This window comes from Eulemur rufifrons, chromosome 7 (genome assembly GCF_041146395.1).
Source record: "Eulemur rufifrons isolate Redbay chromosome 7, OSU_ERuf_1, whole genome shotgun sequence".
In the NCBI taxonomy this organism is placed as follows: domain Eukaryota; kingdom Metazoa; phylum Chordata; class Mammalia; order Primates; family Lemuridae; genus Eulemur; species Eulemur rufifrons.
This window is the reverse complement of record NC_090989.1, coordinates 65,847,072-65,862,019: the sequence shown is the minus strand read 5'-3', so window position 1 is coordinate 65,862,019 and position 14,948 is coordinate 65,847,072. Positions and strand designations below refer to the sequence as shown.

Sequence of the window (14,948 nt, the reverse complement as noted above, 5' to 3'; positions counted from 1 at the left end):
CTACCACGTACTGATTTAAGCCTGCTGGCAATTGTCAGGTTCTACTTTTCCTTGGCGTTTTCTCTCGTCTGTCCCTGCCTGTAACTGTGGGGTCAGCTCCTTTGCACTGCTTTCCTGTAACCAGTGCCCCTGCCCCACCGTGGCCAGCTCCTGCACGGTGCCACACACTCTCCACCCCCGTCGCCACTGCACGGGCTGCAGTTCTGGCCTTTTATGGTTTAGTTTCTTATTCTCCACGGCCAGTGCTGACAGGGCCATTGGTGTGGCTGCCGGCCAGCTGGCAGGAGCAGCATGTTAAATGCCGTCCTGGGAGGGGAATGGAATGGAGAACGGGGCTTTCTGTCTGCCTCCCCCTCGCAGGGCTAAGAATAGAATTGCTCAATAAAATGAGGACCGCATTGATGGCTAAGCAAAGCCACATTCATTTAGAGCCCGTGACTGTAGAATTAGTCCAAGGTAAACCTGGATTAAGCTCAGATTTACCTGTGCATCTCCAGGGACATCTGTGTATTATCTATCTGATCAGGGTTTATTAAGTAGATGTAAAACATAAATGAGATAAAACAGGAATCATTTGGCCTGCACTGGACAGTTTTCACACACTTTAGAAGCATCCATTTATAGGCCAGTTAAATAATGGCAGTGTAACAAAACTTCTGCTTGTTAGTAGTAAAATTCTCTTATCATATAACCTTTTTTTTTTTTTTCTGGAGACAGAGTCTCACTCTGTCGCCCCAGGTAGGGGGCAGTGGCATCATCACAGCTCACAGCAACCTCAAACTCCTGGGCTCAAGCGATCCTCTTGCCTAAGCCTCCCAAACAGCTGGGACTACGTACCACCACACCCTTTTGTTTTTTCTATTTTTGGTAGAGACGGGGTCTCACTCTTGCTCCAGCTGGTCTGGAACTTCTGAGCTCAAGCGATGCTCCCACCTCGGCCTCCTAGAGTGCTGGGATTATAGGAGTCAGCCACCACACAGGCATCTTATTGTATAATCTTTAAAGGACTACTTTCTTTTCAGATAGTCTGTGACTCCTATTTTTAAAATGACAATAAAACCAGCCTTTCCCTCAGTTAATTTAAATGAGTGATGTTTAGCTATTTTAGAGACATTATTATTATATTTTAAAAAGCAGAACAGGAATTCGCCATGCTCCTAGCCTCTTCCTGTGCCCGTGCTGTGCCCCCAGTCTGTGGCCTGAGGGGGGAGGGCTGCTCCAGAGCACAGCGGGGGAGCAGCATGACCCAGATGGATTCCTGAGTGTCACTCACCCAGCATGGGAAAAACAGGTCTCTCTGCATATCTTTAAAGGAGAAAAACAAAGTAGAGAGAACCCCAGATGCCCAATAATCTTTAAATACTATCTGTGTTTGGAACTCTCATGATTTTTAAGGGTTGGAGATTTCCCTTCATAATGCTCAGCTGAGGCTTAAGCAAGGTGAGCCCTTGGTCTCATTCTGCCTGAGAGGCTGGAAGGTACCAGAAAGTCCAGAGACTTTCAGAATCTCCTTTTGGCTCTGCCGCTGACTAGCTGGGTTTTCTTGGTAAGCAAAGTGTCTTAGCCACCGAGGGCCCATTTCCTGGGGGCGAGGACGATCCAGGCAGATGACCACTTTGGGCCCTCCCAGCAGCTGCTGAAGTCCCAGTGAAGGGACGTCCAGGCAGGGCTGGATGCAGCCACAGTCATCTTCAGACAGGCAAGCACAAACACCAAGAGGGAGGTGACTCTGGTGGGAAGCTGTAGGATGAGATCCTCTGTGTTCCCAGGAAGGAGCACATTTGCTGAGCAGAAAATCCTGGAGCCGGCTCCATCAGGGACCCTTCTCTTAGACTCAGCTGAGTTTCCCATTCTGTTGCTCAAGCCTCCAGGGAGCCCTGGGAGAATTCCAAGGGAGTGTGGAGCTCTGGGCCCTAGACACAGAGCCAGCCTCTCTGTGCCAGATGATGCCCAGGGCTTCCCTCCCAGGCTGAGTGTGTCTGTGTCTTTGGCCGGGAGGAGAGGCCCGTGGGAGTGCTCGGTTCTGGGAGTTTTCATCCCTCTCCAGTTCAGCCTCTGTGTGGGGCTCTGTAGGTTGGAAAGAACAGACAGAGGGCATCAGGTGCAGCCCGTGGCTCTAAGGGCAGGTGTCAGGGGAAGGACTTCCAATCTCACAAGACTTCAGACTTGGCTGTTTTCTGAAATCCTAAATTTGGTATCAAATTCCTTGAAAGTTTCACTTAAAATTAAAGTCCTCCTCCCCAAATTTTGCATCTTCTCTTGTGCTACGGGACTTAGATATCACGGACATATGGCATACGTAAGTTCTCTTTTTCAGCCAAGAGACATCTGTGACAGGGTAGGGTAGAAAGGGTACCTCTTCTGCAATACCCGTCTCTCGGGTTTCTTGACCACAGCAGAGGAGAGGAGAGTGGTCAGCAGAATGCACCTGCAGCCATTGTGTGAGCCCACGTGGCTCCGAACCTGTCCCGTCACACGTTTCCAAGCAGCTGCTGGGGGGAGCAGTGAGTCTGCCCGGCATCCTCTTTAGGCCTTTTTCCTTCCTTAGCTGGGTCTTGAGAGGACTTGAACCACTTGTCTCTAAGAGAGTTTACAGTAATAAACATCTTAGCCAACACCAGAAATGTTTCTTAAAAGACCAATATATCTTTCAGAACAAACAGTTTTTCTAAGAGAACATATTAAACAACCAGTGAAAGTGGTTCCATCACCGGAGGCCTCGGCGTGACTGCTGACGCTGGGAAGTGGCTCTGTCACAATCCCAGCGCCGTTCCTGCGGCGCGGTCTGGGCCTGGGCTGCTGGGGACAGACAGTTTCTGGGCAGCGTGTTCCGGGCTGGAATGTGGAAGCAGCGGGGCGGGGTGTGTGGGGGGAGGCGGTGAGAATGAACATGCGTGTATATGCATATGTGTATGAAAATGGATATGCATATGGATATGTTCATGTATACACACGTTCAGATTTTTTTCTTCCCCAGATACACAGGGTCATTTGCAGGAATTCTCTTTGGCCTTCCTGCCTCGGTGAGGGTGGGAAAGTAGGAGTCAAGTACTTTACCTGTCAGTGTTTGCTTACTTGATGCTTGCAAACACCCTAAGAGGTAGGTACATATTAGCCCCATTTTCCAAATGAGAAAGACAGGCAAACAAACTGGCTTCACATTCACTGACTGGAGTTAACATAGCTTAAAAGCATAGTTGTTTTTTGTTTTGTTTTGTTTTGTTTTTTGAGACAGAGTCTCACTCTGTCACCCTGGCTAGAGTGCAGCAGCGTCATCATAGCTCACGGCAACCTCAAACTCCTGGGCTCAAGTGATCCTCCTGCCTCAGCCTCCCCAGTAGCTGGGACAACAGGCACATGCCACCATGCCCAGCTGATTTTTTTGTAGAGACGGGGTCTCACAGTTGTTCAGGGTGGTCTCGAACTCCTGAGTTCAAGCTACCCTCCTGCCTCAGCCTCCCAGAGTGCTAGGATTACAGGCGTGAGCCACTGCGCCCGGCAAAAGCATGGTTTTAATTGCAAGTGTGTGCAGCTCCATGAACTTAAGCTGCGCTGGGGGAGATGAAAGGCTGCTAAACACAGATATCTGTAGCTAACCAACCATCTGCAGAAACTAAATCTAAAACATAGAAGAGTTTCGTTCAGATAAGCAATTAAAAAAAATCAGCAAAATTCAAGAACGTCATTAAAGAATGGGCTGTCATGATCTGACTTAAAGTTGGCAGCACGACTGGTTCCAGGCCTCGGTCATCTGAATGGGAAGGCAGCCAGCCAAAAGGGCCACTTATTTCTGTCCTTAGCTCAGTTTCCGTCCCTTAGTCAGGGATGGCTGTGATTAGCTATTGTGGTTTGCTTGTGAAATTAGTTTTTTAATCAGCTGAATTTAAGATTCACTGTGAAATTCTTCATCTCAATTTATACCAGTCCTATGAGAATAAAAGAGATAGGATAGGAGTAATTTTTTTTATCTATTATAAAGTTAAAAAGAAACTCCTACAATAATGATAATAATAACCAGTCAAGCCAGCCACTTCCTAAGGATTTCTCACAACAACCTTGTAATCCAATTGCTATTATTATCCACATTTTACAGATGAGGCAACTGAGACACAGAGTGATTAACAGCTACTGAATGGGGAGAGATCTGTGTTCAAACCTGAGTCTGTCTGACTTCAAAACCCAACCACTGTGCTATACTGCCCCTCGGTGGACAGGCCTTTCCCAAATCCCAAAGAAAGTGGACACAGACCCCTAGTCATGTCACAGGTCATTGGCCTAGGGCCTGAAGGACAGACACACACACACACACACACACACACACACACTGAACTCTCTCTCAAAACGTATTTTTGATAGGACACAGTCCCCACCTTCTGGGCAGTTTCCCAGATCCGTTTACGTGGAAAAAGTACAGGAAATCATGACTTGTAGACTGGAAAACCAGCCCCCAAAAAGGTTTTTCTGAACAAATAGTTATGCATGGGCTTTCTGTACAGGTGGGTTTGTGCAGAGCTCCAGCTGTGACGTGTGGTTGAGGGAAGAGAGCCAGGACCAAGGACCTTGGCTTGGGCTCCCTAGGCTGCTTCTCCCTCCCGAGAGAGCCAACTCAGAAATTTTCTTTCCCTGCAGCTCTGGAGAGTTGGGGTAATGATGTGCTTCTCTATCCCCAGATAAGCCAGACCCCCCAGCTGGCACACCTTGTGCCTCTGATATTCGGAGCTCCTCGCTGACCCTGTCCTGGTACGGCTCGTCGTATGACGGGGGCAGCGCCGTGCAGTCCTACAGCATCGAGATCTGGGACTCAGCCGACAAGACATGGAAGGAGCTAGCCACGTGCCGCAGCACCTCTTTCAACGTGCAGGACCTGCTGCCCGACCATGAGTATAAATTCCGTGTGCGTGCAATCAACGTGTATGGAACCAGCGAGCCAAGCCAGGAGTCCGAACTCACAGTGGTGGGAGAGAAACCTGAGGGTAGGTTGCCTTCACTTCGTCATTCTTTCGCTTGAAATAAATGTGCATGACTGACCTGTGTATGTAGAAACTGTGCTGAGAGAGGTACAGAGGAACTGACAAAACATCAGTGATGACTGGCAGGGCCCTTTGGGGTCTTGATTTCCAAGGTTGTAATACTGGTCCACACTTTCAAAGAAGTACATATGACATTTCAAAAAAAACAATGAACCAGCAATTTGAGCATGCTGCCACCAGGGGGTGGTGTGTGTTAATCAGGAGCTCAGGTAGACCTCAGGTGCCTGTGTCCACCCTCTACCCCCTCCCTCCTCCTGCATTCATATTTGAGTGTCTACTCAGCGTCAGATACTTGGGACACAAAGACAGATAAGGCAATGAGCTTAAAATCTAAGGGAACAGATGTGTATTCGGCTAACTATAATGAAATGGGATGCGCCCTATTAAGGTGATATAAACAGAGCTGAGGGGACACAGCAGAAAGCATGGAGAATTTTGCCATGGAGACTGAGGAAGCATTCCTAGAGGAGGTGACTCTTAAACTGAGTCGCGGAAAAAGGGATAGGGGCAGGGAAGATAGGAAAGGCATCCATGCAGAGGAAGCAGCCTGAGCAAAGGGACAAAGTGACGGAGATGTGCAGCACTTTGAGAAGCTTGTGTGTGGCCAGGGCGTATGTTGTGTGAGATAGAACAAGAGAAAGTAAAAGGGCAATGTAAGCAAAATTGTAAAGTTCATCAAAGAATCTCAGGCAGGGGATTGAGAGGATTAGATCTGGCTCTTAGAGAACTAGAGAGCAGAGCTTTGCTATTCAGAGTGGGGCTATGGACCCACAGCCTTGGCATCCTGGGAGCTTGTTAGAAATGCAGCCTCTCAGCCCCCAACGCTCCTGGGCCCTTCTGGACCCTCACTTTAACATGACCTGTGCCTTAGGGCTTGTGTGCACGTGAACATTTGAGGAGCACTGGAGTGCACACGGGATAGAGGGGTGGGAGTCAGCCGGTTCCAGATGGGCCTCTGCGATGTTAGTCCAGGACAGGGGCAGTCAGGGCATGAACTAAGGCCTCGAGAGGTAGAATTGATCATTCTTGATGACTTTTTCCTTAGAGAGTTGAGGGAGAAAATTGGAAGAATCTAAGATGATTTCCAGTTCCTGGCTAGGGTAACTGAACACAATTTCAAGAGTTATTTAGAGGTTTGTTATGATGATTCACTGTGGCTAACATATATTATGCACTTGCTCTTTGCTAGCAATATGGTAATCACTTTACATGCAACATTCCCTTCAGTGCTAGTAACCCAATGCAGTAGATACTGTTATTACCCCCATTTTACAGATGGGGAAATGAGATTTAGAGGAGTGAAGCTACTTGCCGAAGGTCATGGAGCTTGTAAATGGCAAGTTGATGCTTGATGTCAGAGCTGTCTGGCCTGAAGCCTGTGCTCCTTTGGTTAGATGGGGGAAGGAGGTCGGGCTACCGTCCAGGTTTCTAGCTTGAGTGACTTGGAGGCTGGACGACAAGGAGTCTGGCGGGGGGACGGGAGCTCTGGCTTCAGACCTGTCAAGCTGAGGTGTCTGAGGGACTTCCAAGGGGAGGTGTCTGAAGACTGTTAAGTCCAGAGCTCAGGAGAAAGCTTTAAGCTATGCTACAGATTTGGGAGTCTTCACCATTTAATTGATAATTGAAGCCATGGGCATTGATGAAGTTACAGAGAGGGTGGCAGAGAAAGTCAGGGGGCCCGTGGGACCAGAAGAAAGGACCGAGAGGGAAGAGAACCAAGAGAAGGCTGGAGCCTCCTAGAAAAAGGGGAGGGAGCAAATTGCAAAGAGGGCTTAGTGACCCGTACCACGTGCTAAACAAAGATGAAAGAGACAAGGACTCGAAGGCTCTTTGGGTATGGGCCTTTGGTGGTAGTAACCTTCAAGATCAAAGTTTGTAGAGTTTCCACATCGGGGAAAAATGGTTGTCCTGGTCAAGGAATAAATGAAAGAAAGAGAGGCTGGTAGTATGGAATATTATTTCAGGAATTTCATGTGAAAAGCATGTGAATTTCAGATAGAGGAAATGGATGGGGTGGGGAGCAAGGTGGAGGGAGACCAAGGGAGAAGTGCTCTTGGAGAGAGGACAGCAGAGGTGCGAGGTGGACCGTGGGAGACTCGAGATCAGAGGAGGTGGAGAGGGAGCTGGGCCTGAAGTTGCCACGTCACTGAGCGTGGAAGCCGTTGTTCTGATCTGATGACCCTCTTTAGTTTTGAAAATTAGGTATAAAACAGGTATTAAAACTTTACTTTCAATTAAACGAGGGCTCCAGAAAGAAAGGAGGACACCGATGGAAGCCATACCCACTTTACAATTTGATGTGAGGCTGTGTGCTGGGCAGCCTCTACCCGCCTGGCCTGTAAACACACGAGCAGCAGGCCTCCCTGAGAGTGGCCGCGCGAGCCCCCACGGCCTGGGCCTCTGGCAGTGACCACAGGGCTCCCCCCACTAGCCACTCGCAGATGTCTGTGGGGGACTAACAAAACCACCATCTGCTGTCCTCTTTTGCCCTCCCCCACCCACACAACAGCCCTCTAAAGTGAGTAGAGTGGGGAGCAGGTAGGACAGACTAGGGGTGCCTGCAGAGGCGACCACGTTCCAGACTATGTTTTTAGGGTATTACTTGGAAAAGTGGCAGGAAAAAGGGATAGCATTGCAGTGAGAAGATGGTCATTGGCTGGAAAGGAAATCGTCCAGGTCCGTGCTATGATGTGAACCAGGAGAAACTGTAGAATCCCTGATGAACCCAGGCAGCAGGACCACAGGCCACGGGCGCCGTGAGATGTGGCTCCCAGGAGTCCAGGACGGCCCCTCCCAGGGCTGTGGGGAGAGTCCACAGGAGGGGGAGCTGGGACCGCTGGGCTTGGGCAGGTGGCCTGTCCCTTGTTCCCTGTGGCCAGCCAGCAGAACCTCTTCTGTGGTCCCTAGCCCTCTCCCCTGTCAATACCTCTCCCAGCTGGAAGTGGACAAGGGGTAATGCTGAAATTGCTTGAAATCCAGAGGAGGGGTCCAGCCCACCCAGGGCGTCCAGACAGGAAGCTGCTCCCCACCCCAGGCCCAGCCGATCATCCAAGGGGAGGAGGAGGAGGAGGGCAGAAGAGTTGGCGGGCGTCGGGCTTCAGGGCAGAGGACATGGGCGGGGGAGGTTCCAAGCAAAAGTCCTCTGCAGACTGCTCAGATGCTTGTGAGTTAAATGGCTCTCAGAGGAGTGGGGTGTGTGTGTGTGGATATGTGTGTGTCGGCAGAGAGGTGCGATTGAGTGGAGGTCACGGTAGGTCAGTTCTGTGGAGCCATGGAGGATGGGATCCTATCAAAAAGGCAGTGCCAGTGACCCTCACTCCACACGGCCCGGCTAGCATTGGCTCTGACCACCACTGCCGCCGCTGCCGCTCCTGCCTCTTGCCTTGGCAGCTTTAGTCTGTTTCATCCTGGTCTCTCAGTCTCATCCCCCAGCTCTCACCCCACGTTCATCCACCCCGTGTGTCCTGCCCCTCCTGTGTTCAGGCGCTGCCACAGGCACGGGGCTACCATGCAGGACAAGGCATAGGGTTCCCTGTGCAGCCCCAGGGGCTTCTCTGTGCCAGAGCCACCCCTAAGAAAGACTAGCACCCCTAAACTGACAGCTCCCTTCTCAGTCTTCCCAAAGCCCAGCAAACAGCCACCACCTTGACACCCCGCTCTCCCCAGCCCAGCCGGTGTTGAGCTCCACGCCCACTCTGATCCTGCTGTCACTCTGTCTGAATCCAGCCTTGCTCCTAACTAATTTGTTTTTGTCTCTATTGTTGTTAGTAAATCAGCCGTGACTGAGGCTTCTTGCAGAACTGGGGCCTCCCTGCAGCCGGGGCCTTAGAGAGGCAAAGCCTGCGCTGCTCCCGGCCCAGGCTCCAGCCTGCCTGCCTCGCAGAGGCTGTCTCTGGGGCTGGGGTGCCCTCTAGTGCCCACTGGGCATGCGACAGTCCTCAGCTAAGGCAAGGGTCGTTTCTCTGTCCAGGGGACAGACGGATCTGTGCCGCATGAGGGTCCCGAGCACTCAGCTGGTCCTCTCCCGAACACCACTCCGGGTAATGGGACTCTCCTGTGTTTGCAGAAATATCTCAGAACCGTCTTCCAAACAGTCTTCCACTAAGCTCCTGGAGCTCATAGCTCATTGTGAATAGACTTTTTAAATGTTTAGTTGAAGTCCCTTCTGTACTTTTAGCTCCTTCCTTGGTGGGAAGATGGAAACCAAGCGGTCGCCTTTCTCATTACTGCAGCCCTTTATGGGAGAACTGGACTGTGGCCTTTGCTCTGCTTCCCTGTCGGCCCTTCCCTTGTGGTCATGTTGCCCCTCAAACAGAATTGAGGCTGGGCGAGAAGGGGAAGGAGGGGACCCCGCAGCTGGGAGTCTTGGTCAAAATTCCCGCATGGGAGAGGTTGCCATGTGCCAGTGCACCTGGAGGAGGGGCCGGAGCTCCCTGAGGATGGTCCGTGTCCGGCCAGAGCGTCAGCAGGAGGGCAGGGCAGAGCCGTGACTCTGACCCCCAGGGGCGAGGCGGAGGTGAGGGGCAGGTGCGGGCTGGCTCTGAGCTGCCTGCCTGGAGTCGGAGCGGCAGGGAGGCCCAGGTCTGGAACTGGTGCGTGTTCAAGGCTCACCGGGGAAGCCCCTGGTTCCAGTCACAGGCCTCCTGGCTCCGGCAATGTCTGCGCTTTCCCTGGCAGAGAACACACCGTTCCTCCTGACCCCAGGCCAAGAAAGCCTGGCTCCTCTTCTCTCTCACCCCACCACATAGGACACGCCAGTCCCCACGCTGTGCTGGGAAAATGTGGCACAGGAACAAGAAACAGAGGAAGCCCCAGCACGTCGGAACCACTGTCTCCGACTCCCTGACAGTGTTAGTCTCGAAGACCTAGTCCAGTGACTGGCAGCCACCAGGTGTCCCTGACTGACGGACTTGACTCTCTTGCTTCCCCTAAAGCCCTGTTTAAGATACCGTCTTTGAACGAACCTAAGCATCTCTTGAGCCTATGTGAGCTCCGTGTGCCCGCAGCCTCCCTCCCGTGTGAGGCAGAACACTAAGCGGTCCCCGCAAGGTACAGCACTAGTGAGTGGATGAAAAGTCTGCCACCCTAATCTCACCCTTGGCGACGGGGTGATTTCCTTTTAATTCACGCCCACTTTAGACTTCTTTCCCGGCCGGAGAGGCCTGGCCTTTCCTGACCATTGTGACGGGGCAGCCCTTCCCTTCAGCGGCACCCCAGACCTGCCGCAGCTCCACCGCGGCTTCCTGGCCGCCAGCAGCCCGAGTTCCAGGGCAGGTGCCCCAGGCTCCATCAAGGGCTACCGAGTAGTGACACCCGCTGTTAGCCAGTGCCCAGTTCCCCACGACAGCGTCCTGTGGGCCAGAGCGCAGGCTCCCCCTCTTGCGTTTTGACTACATGCCTCAGCACTCATCACCCTAAAAGGCAAAATGATTACATTCTGCCTGAACACGGACTCCATTACTGGCTTCCGGGTGCATTGCTCCCAGGTCATCCTCATCGTCTGTGAATTGGACAGCGACACTCTTAACTCCCAAATATGTGAGTGTAGAAAAATCGATCCGTTAGGCCGTAGCTGTGAAACCCACCACCTCATCAGCTGGACCTTCTGAAAGTCCCCGTCTGTCTCACCCTTTCGTATTTTTCCACGGCAATTTCCTTTCTGCCATAAAATAGTCTTCTCAGTCCCACTCATGTTTAGTTTTTTGAAACTAAACTTTGTCAGAAGCATTTTAAGAACTCTAAACAAATCACAGCTTCTCCTGCTCCTGGTCACATGCTTGTAAACTCTCTCAAAACTCTTCTCCAGTAAGAGGTACTTACCCTGCATGGAACCACGTTACTTCTCCTCAGATCCTTTGCTGAGGTTCCAGCCGTTTGTTCTGGCCTCGGCCTGCTAGAGAGGCCCACTGTCTGCAGTTGCCACTGCAGCTTCTCCCGGCTCACAGCCCTCGCGGGTGCTGAACTTGCAAAGCACCGCGGAGCTCAGCTCACACTCAGCCCTCCTCTGGGCAGTGCCTGACCAGCCCCCTGCCCCGTCCCCTCTGGCCTCTCGGAGGACAGCCGTCCACGCGCTTCCCCCTTCCTCAGCCTGCTCGCTGGGCCGCCCGCAAGTCACGCGCTTCCCAGAGTCTGAGGCACTCTTTCACCCCACACACGCTCACTCCCACACTCCCACGCTGTCCCACACACTGACACTCTCACACTCACACTCTAACACACTCGCACACTATACCCCACACTCACACTGTCACACTGTAACACACACACTATACCCCACACTCACACACTCACACACTGTCCCACACTCACACTCACATGCTATTCCACTCTTACACACTATACCCCACACTCACACACTTACACACTGTCCCACACTTACACTCACATGCTATCCCACTCTCACACACTATCCCACACACTCATACTCACTATCCCACTCAAATGCTATCCCACGCTCACACTCACACAGTATCCCACTCACACAGTATCCCACACACAATCACACCATTCCACTCACACGCTATCCCACACACTCACGCTCACACACTATCCCAACACTCACACTCATACACTATCCTACTCCAACACTATCCCACACTCACACTCTCACACACACACACTCACACTTTGAAAATCCTGTTCGTCCATGATGTCCCTCACATCCTTGTTCAGTTTTCCCAGAACCCCCTCGCCCGGCTGTCAGCCAGAGTGCAGCCCAGACCGTGGCTGAGGAGCGCACAGCAGACTGCCGAGCGTTGCATCTAGAGCAGTCAGGACTCCAGAAACCATCTTCTGCCTCTTACGGATGGGGAAACTGAGGCCCAGAAAGGAAAAGGCACTTAGCCAAGGTCAAGCAGCCAGAGTGCCCTTATTGTCAAGAGACAAACCTATACCAAGGCAAAGGGAAGCCTGGAGCTCTGAAGCGGAGGAGTCCTGCTGGGCACCCATTGTCCCCATGCCCGCCCACCCCGACTCCTGACACATCCACATGAGCAGCTGCCATGTCCCTCCTTGCCCGCCGTGAGCACTTGTTGGTTTCACCTATGCCATGTCACTCAGCTCTCACTGTATTCCATGATTTCCTTTAAGGTACAACCCAAGGGCTATTTCTTCCGAGAATAATTGCTCTGACTTTATGGTTGCCCCCTTTTGTGCCACCATCCTCAGCTGTGTATTTAGTTGGTACCACGGTGACACTGCTTGATGGTGTAACACTTTGTAACCGATATTTCAAGTATACCTTTCTGCCTCTCTGACTGAGTTACAAGCTTCCAGAAAGGAGAGATCACGCCTTCTGTGCATTTCGTCTTGATTGCCCACAATAACTAGCAAGGTACTCAGTACATGGCTGGAATTCCATAAGGCATGTTCAGCAAATGGATAAATGGATTTAACACTAGAAGCACTTCTAAGTTGCTGACTTTTAAGCCAGGGCAGAAAGGGACTGTCACGGCTGTGTGCAGGTTCTGAAAGTCAAGAGGGACAGGAGGGGATGTAGAGAAGGGTATGTCTGGGGGCCATGAGGTTAGAGAGGAAGGGGCGCAGGTGAGACCTGATGGAGGAGGGGGCTGTGGGGAGAGGCGGGTACCTGCCAGTCTGTACCTGGCCCTGTTTGGGGGATGCCCAGCGCTCTGGGCCTGTGAAGGCTGAGGCCTGGCAAGGCCCCCGGCACGTCCTACTCTTGGTGGGCCCTCAGTACTTATCACCTGTGTCCTCTCTGTCCTTCCTTGTCTCCCCTCAGAGCCAAAGGATGAAGTGGAGGTGTCAGATGACGGTGAGTGCTGGCCACCTGTCCTCGGGTCAGGCTTGCAGGGTAGAGGGGGCTGAGCAGAGGCGTTGGTGGCTCACATTGACCCCCACCCATGCCCCACAGACGAGAAGGAGCCTGAGGTCGATTACCGGACGGTGACAGTTAATACGGAACAAAAAGTATCTGACTTCTATGACATCGAAGAGCGACTAGGATCGTAAGTGGAATGGGTAGCTGCCTTCGGGGCCCCAGGGTGAGGGTGGCACAGGTCCCACAGTCAAATCCAGTGCCCCGACCTCCTGTCTTTTCTGGGCTCTGCCTCCTGACTGAGAGTCCTGCGGAATCAGGAGCGACTGCTCACGGGGGTATCGCACACCCACAGCTCTCTGTGGAGCTGCTCGTGCGGTTCTGCACCAGCCCAGTTCTGCAAAAGCCGTGGGCAAGTCCTGCCTTTTCTGTGCCTCCGCTCACGGCATAGGACTGAAAGGAGAGGACTAGACCTGGGTCGGATTATCTTTGAATTCCTTCCATTGGTCCATCGGGGTCAGTTGAGCCTGATCAGCGCATGCTGTTCAGCAGTGCCGGCCCGGCGTCAGTGCTCCATCGAAATGCACAGCAGTCATCACAGCTCCCTTTGTGGACTTGGTCCACACCGTTTACTCAGGCTCCTCCCCAGGGTGTGGAGGATACCGGTAGGCTCAGACCCCGACCCTGAGCCTTCATCACAGCCAAGCTGTCTGTCTCCCTCCAACTCTCCACCCCTGGAGGAGTACAAGAGGGGGAAGAAAAAGGAATGGGACTTGGCTTGTGTTTTCATTGGTTTCCGGGAAGCAAAGGAGTGATGCAGACCTCATACAGCTCTGCAAAGGAGTCAGCACCATCACAGAGGAACCCCATGCTCCACTGTCTTGGAAAACAGGATCCTGCCTGGGCCGTTGCCAGTGCATTAGTGCTAGGGCGTGGAGGGAAGGAAGGCAGCCACTCAGTAATTCTCCGCATTTGGGAAGGGCTGCCTCAACCCAACTCCATCGTCCCTCTGCAGGGAGGGGACAGATGTCCGTCCATCAGCCTAGGTTGAGAGTAGGGCTGTCACCATTAGAAATGTGCTTCATTCGTACCAACTGAGTGTTTGGAGGAAACAAAATTTGAAAACAGAAACGTGCTTCATTCATCTAGAGCAAGGATCAGCAAACTTTTTCCATGAAGGTTCAGAAGTCAATATTTTAGGCTTTGTGAGCCATACGCTTGTGTCACAACTACTCCGCTCTGCCACTGTGACACAAAAGCAGCCATAGACAATATGGAAACAGACAGGTGTGGCTTTGTTCCAATAAAACCTTACTTACAAAAGAGGTGGGCCAGATTTGTCCCACGGGCCGCAATGTGCCAACCCCAATTTAGTAGAAAGCTCGGCTAAATTTGGCTTTTCTCTCCTCTCCCTTTCGTTTGCAGTGGGAAATTTGGACAGGTCTTTCGTCTTGTAGAAAAGAAAACTAGAAAAATCTGGGCAGGGAAATTCTTCAAGGCGTATTCGGCAAAAGAGAAAGAGAACATCCGGCAGGAGATCAGCATCATGAACTGCCTCCACCACCCCAAGCTGGTGCAGTGTGTGGATGCCTTTGAGGAAAAGGCCAACATTGTCATGGTCCTGGAGATGTGAGTGGCCCGCCACCGGCACCCAGGCACTGTGGGCCTGGAGAGCCCCTGAATGTGTCTCCTCCACTGTCCCACCCCAGCCACCTCTGCCCTGATATGGAACGTGCTGCAGACAAGGGTGTGATATGCAAGATACTCACCAGCCTATGGCCAGGGCTAGCCAGTCAGAACCACATGGGCTGGCGCTGACCCTCTGAGTCCCAGCCGGCAGCCCTGTGCTCGCTTCCGTAACAAGCTGGCAGACCCCTGAGGACCCCTGTACCCTTTTCACCCTCATCTCCCTGTGAAAGGGCCAAAGCTGCCCCAAGGCTCCTTGGTTTCACTCAGGAGTATTCTCTCCTATAGGTGGTTTGGAGTCCAGGGCTGGGACAGGAACAGGGCAGCTTCCTGACTTCCCTGTGAAAGACAGAGGGCCCAGGGCTGGGACTGGAATCCAGGAGTGGAACCCTTGCTCTGGGTCCTCCCTGTGCGTCTGCAGGCCCCGTTCTGCCCTCGTTTGAGCCATTTTGACT

The 14,948-nt window shown here is 52.3% G+C and overlaps 1 protein-coding gene across 8 annotated transcripts in view; it reads left to right on the top strand.

The window, feature by feature from the left end:
- MYLK (myosin light chain kinase) overlaps positions 1-14,948 on the top strand; it is a 181,978-nt gene that overhangs the window by 138,983 nt on the left and 28,047 nt on the right. For all 8 annotated transcript variants that reach the window (XM_069475118.1, XM_069475122.1, XM_069475117.1 and 5 more), the window contains 4 exons: positions 4,671-4,973; positions 12,772-12,804; positions 12,904-12,997; positions 14,233-14,436. In XM_069475118.1, coding sequence (XP_069331219.1) covers positions 4,671-4,973; positions 12,772-12,804; positions 12,904-12,997; positions 14,233-14,436 — 634 coding nt within the window. The remainder of the gene's footprint in view (positions 1-4,670; positions 4,974-12,771; positions 12,805-12,903; positions 12,998-14,232; positions 14,437-14,948) is intronic.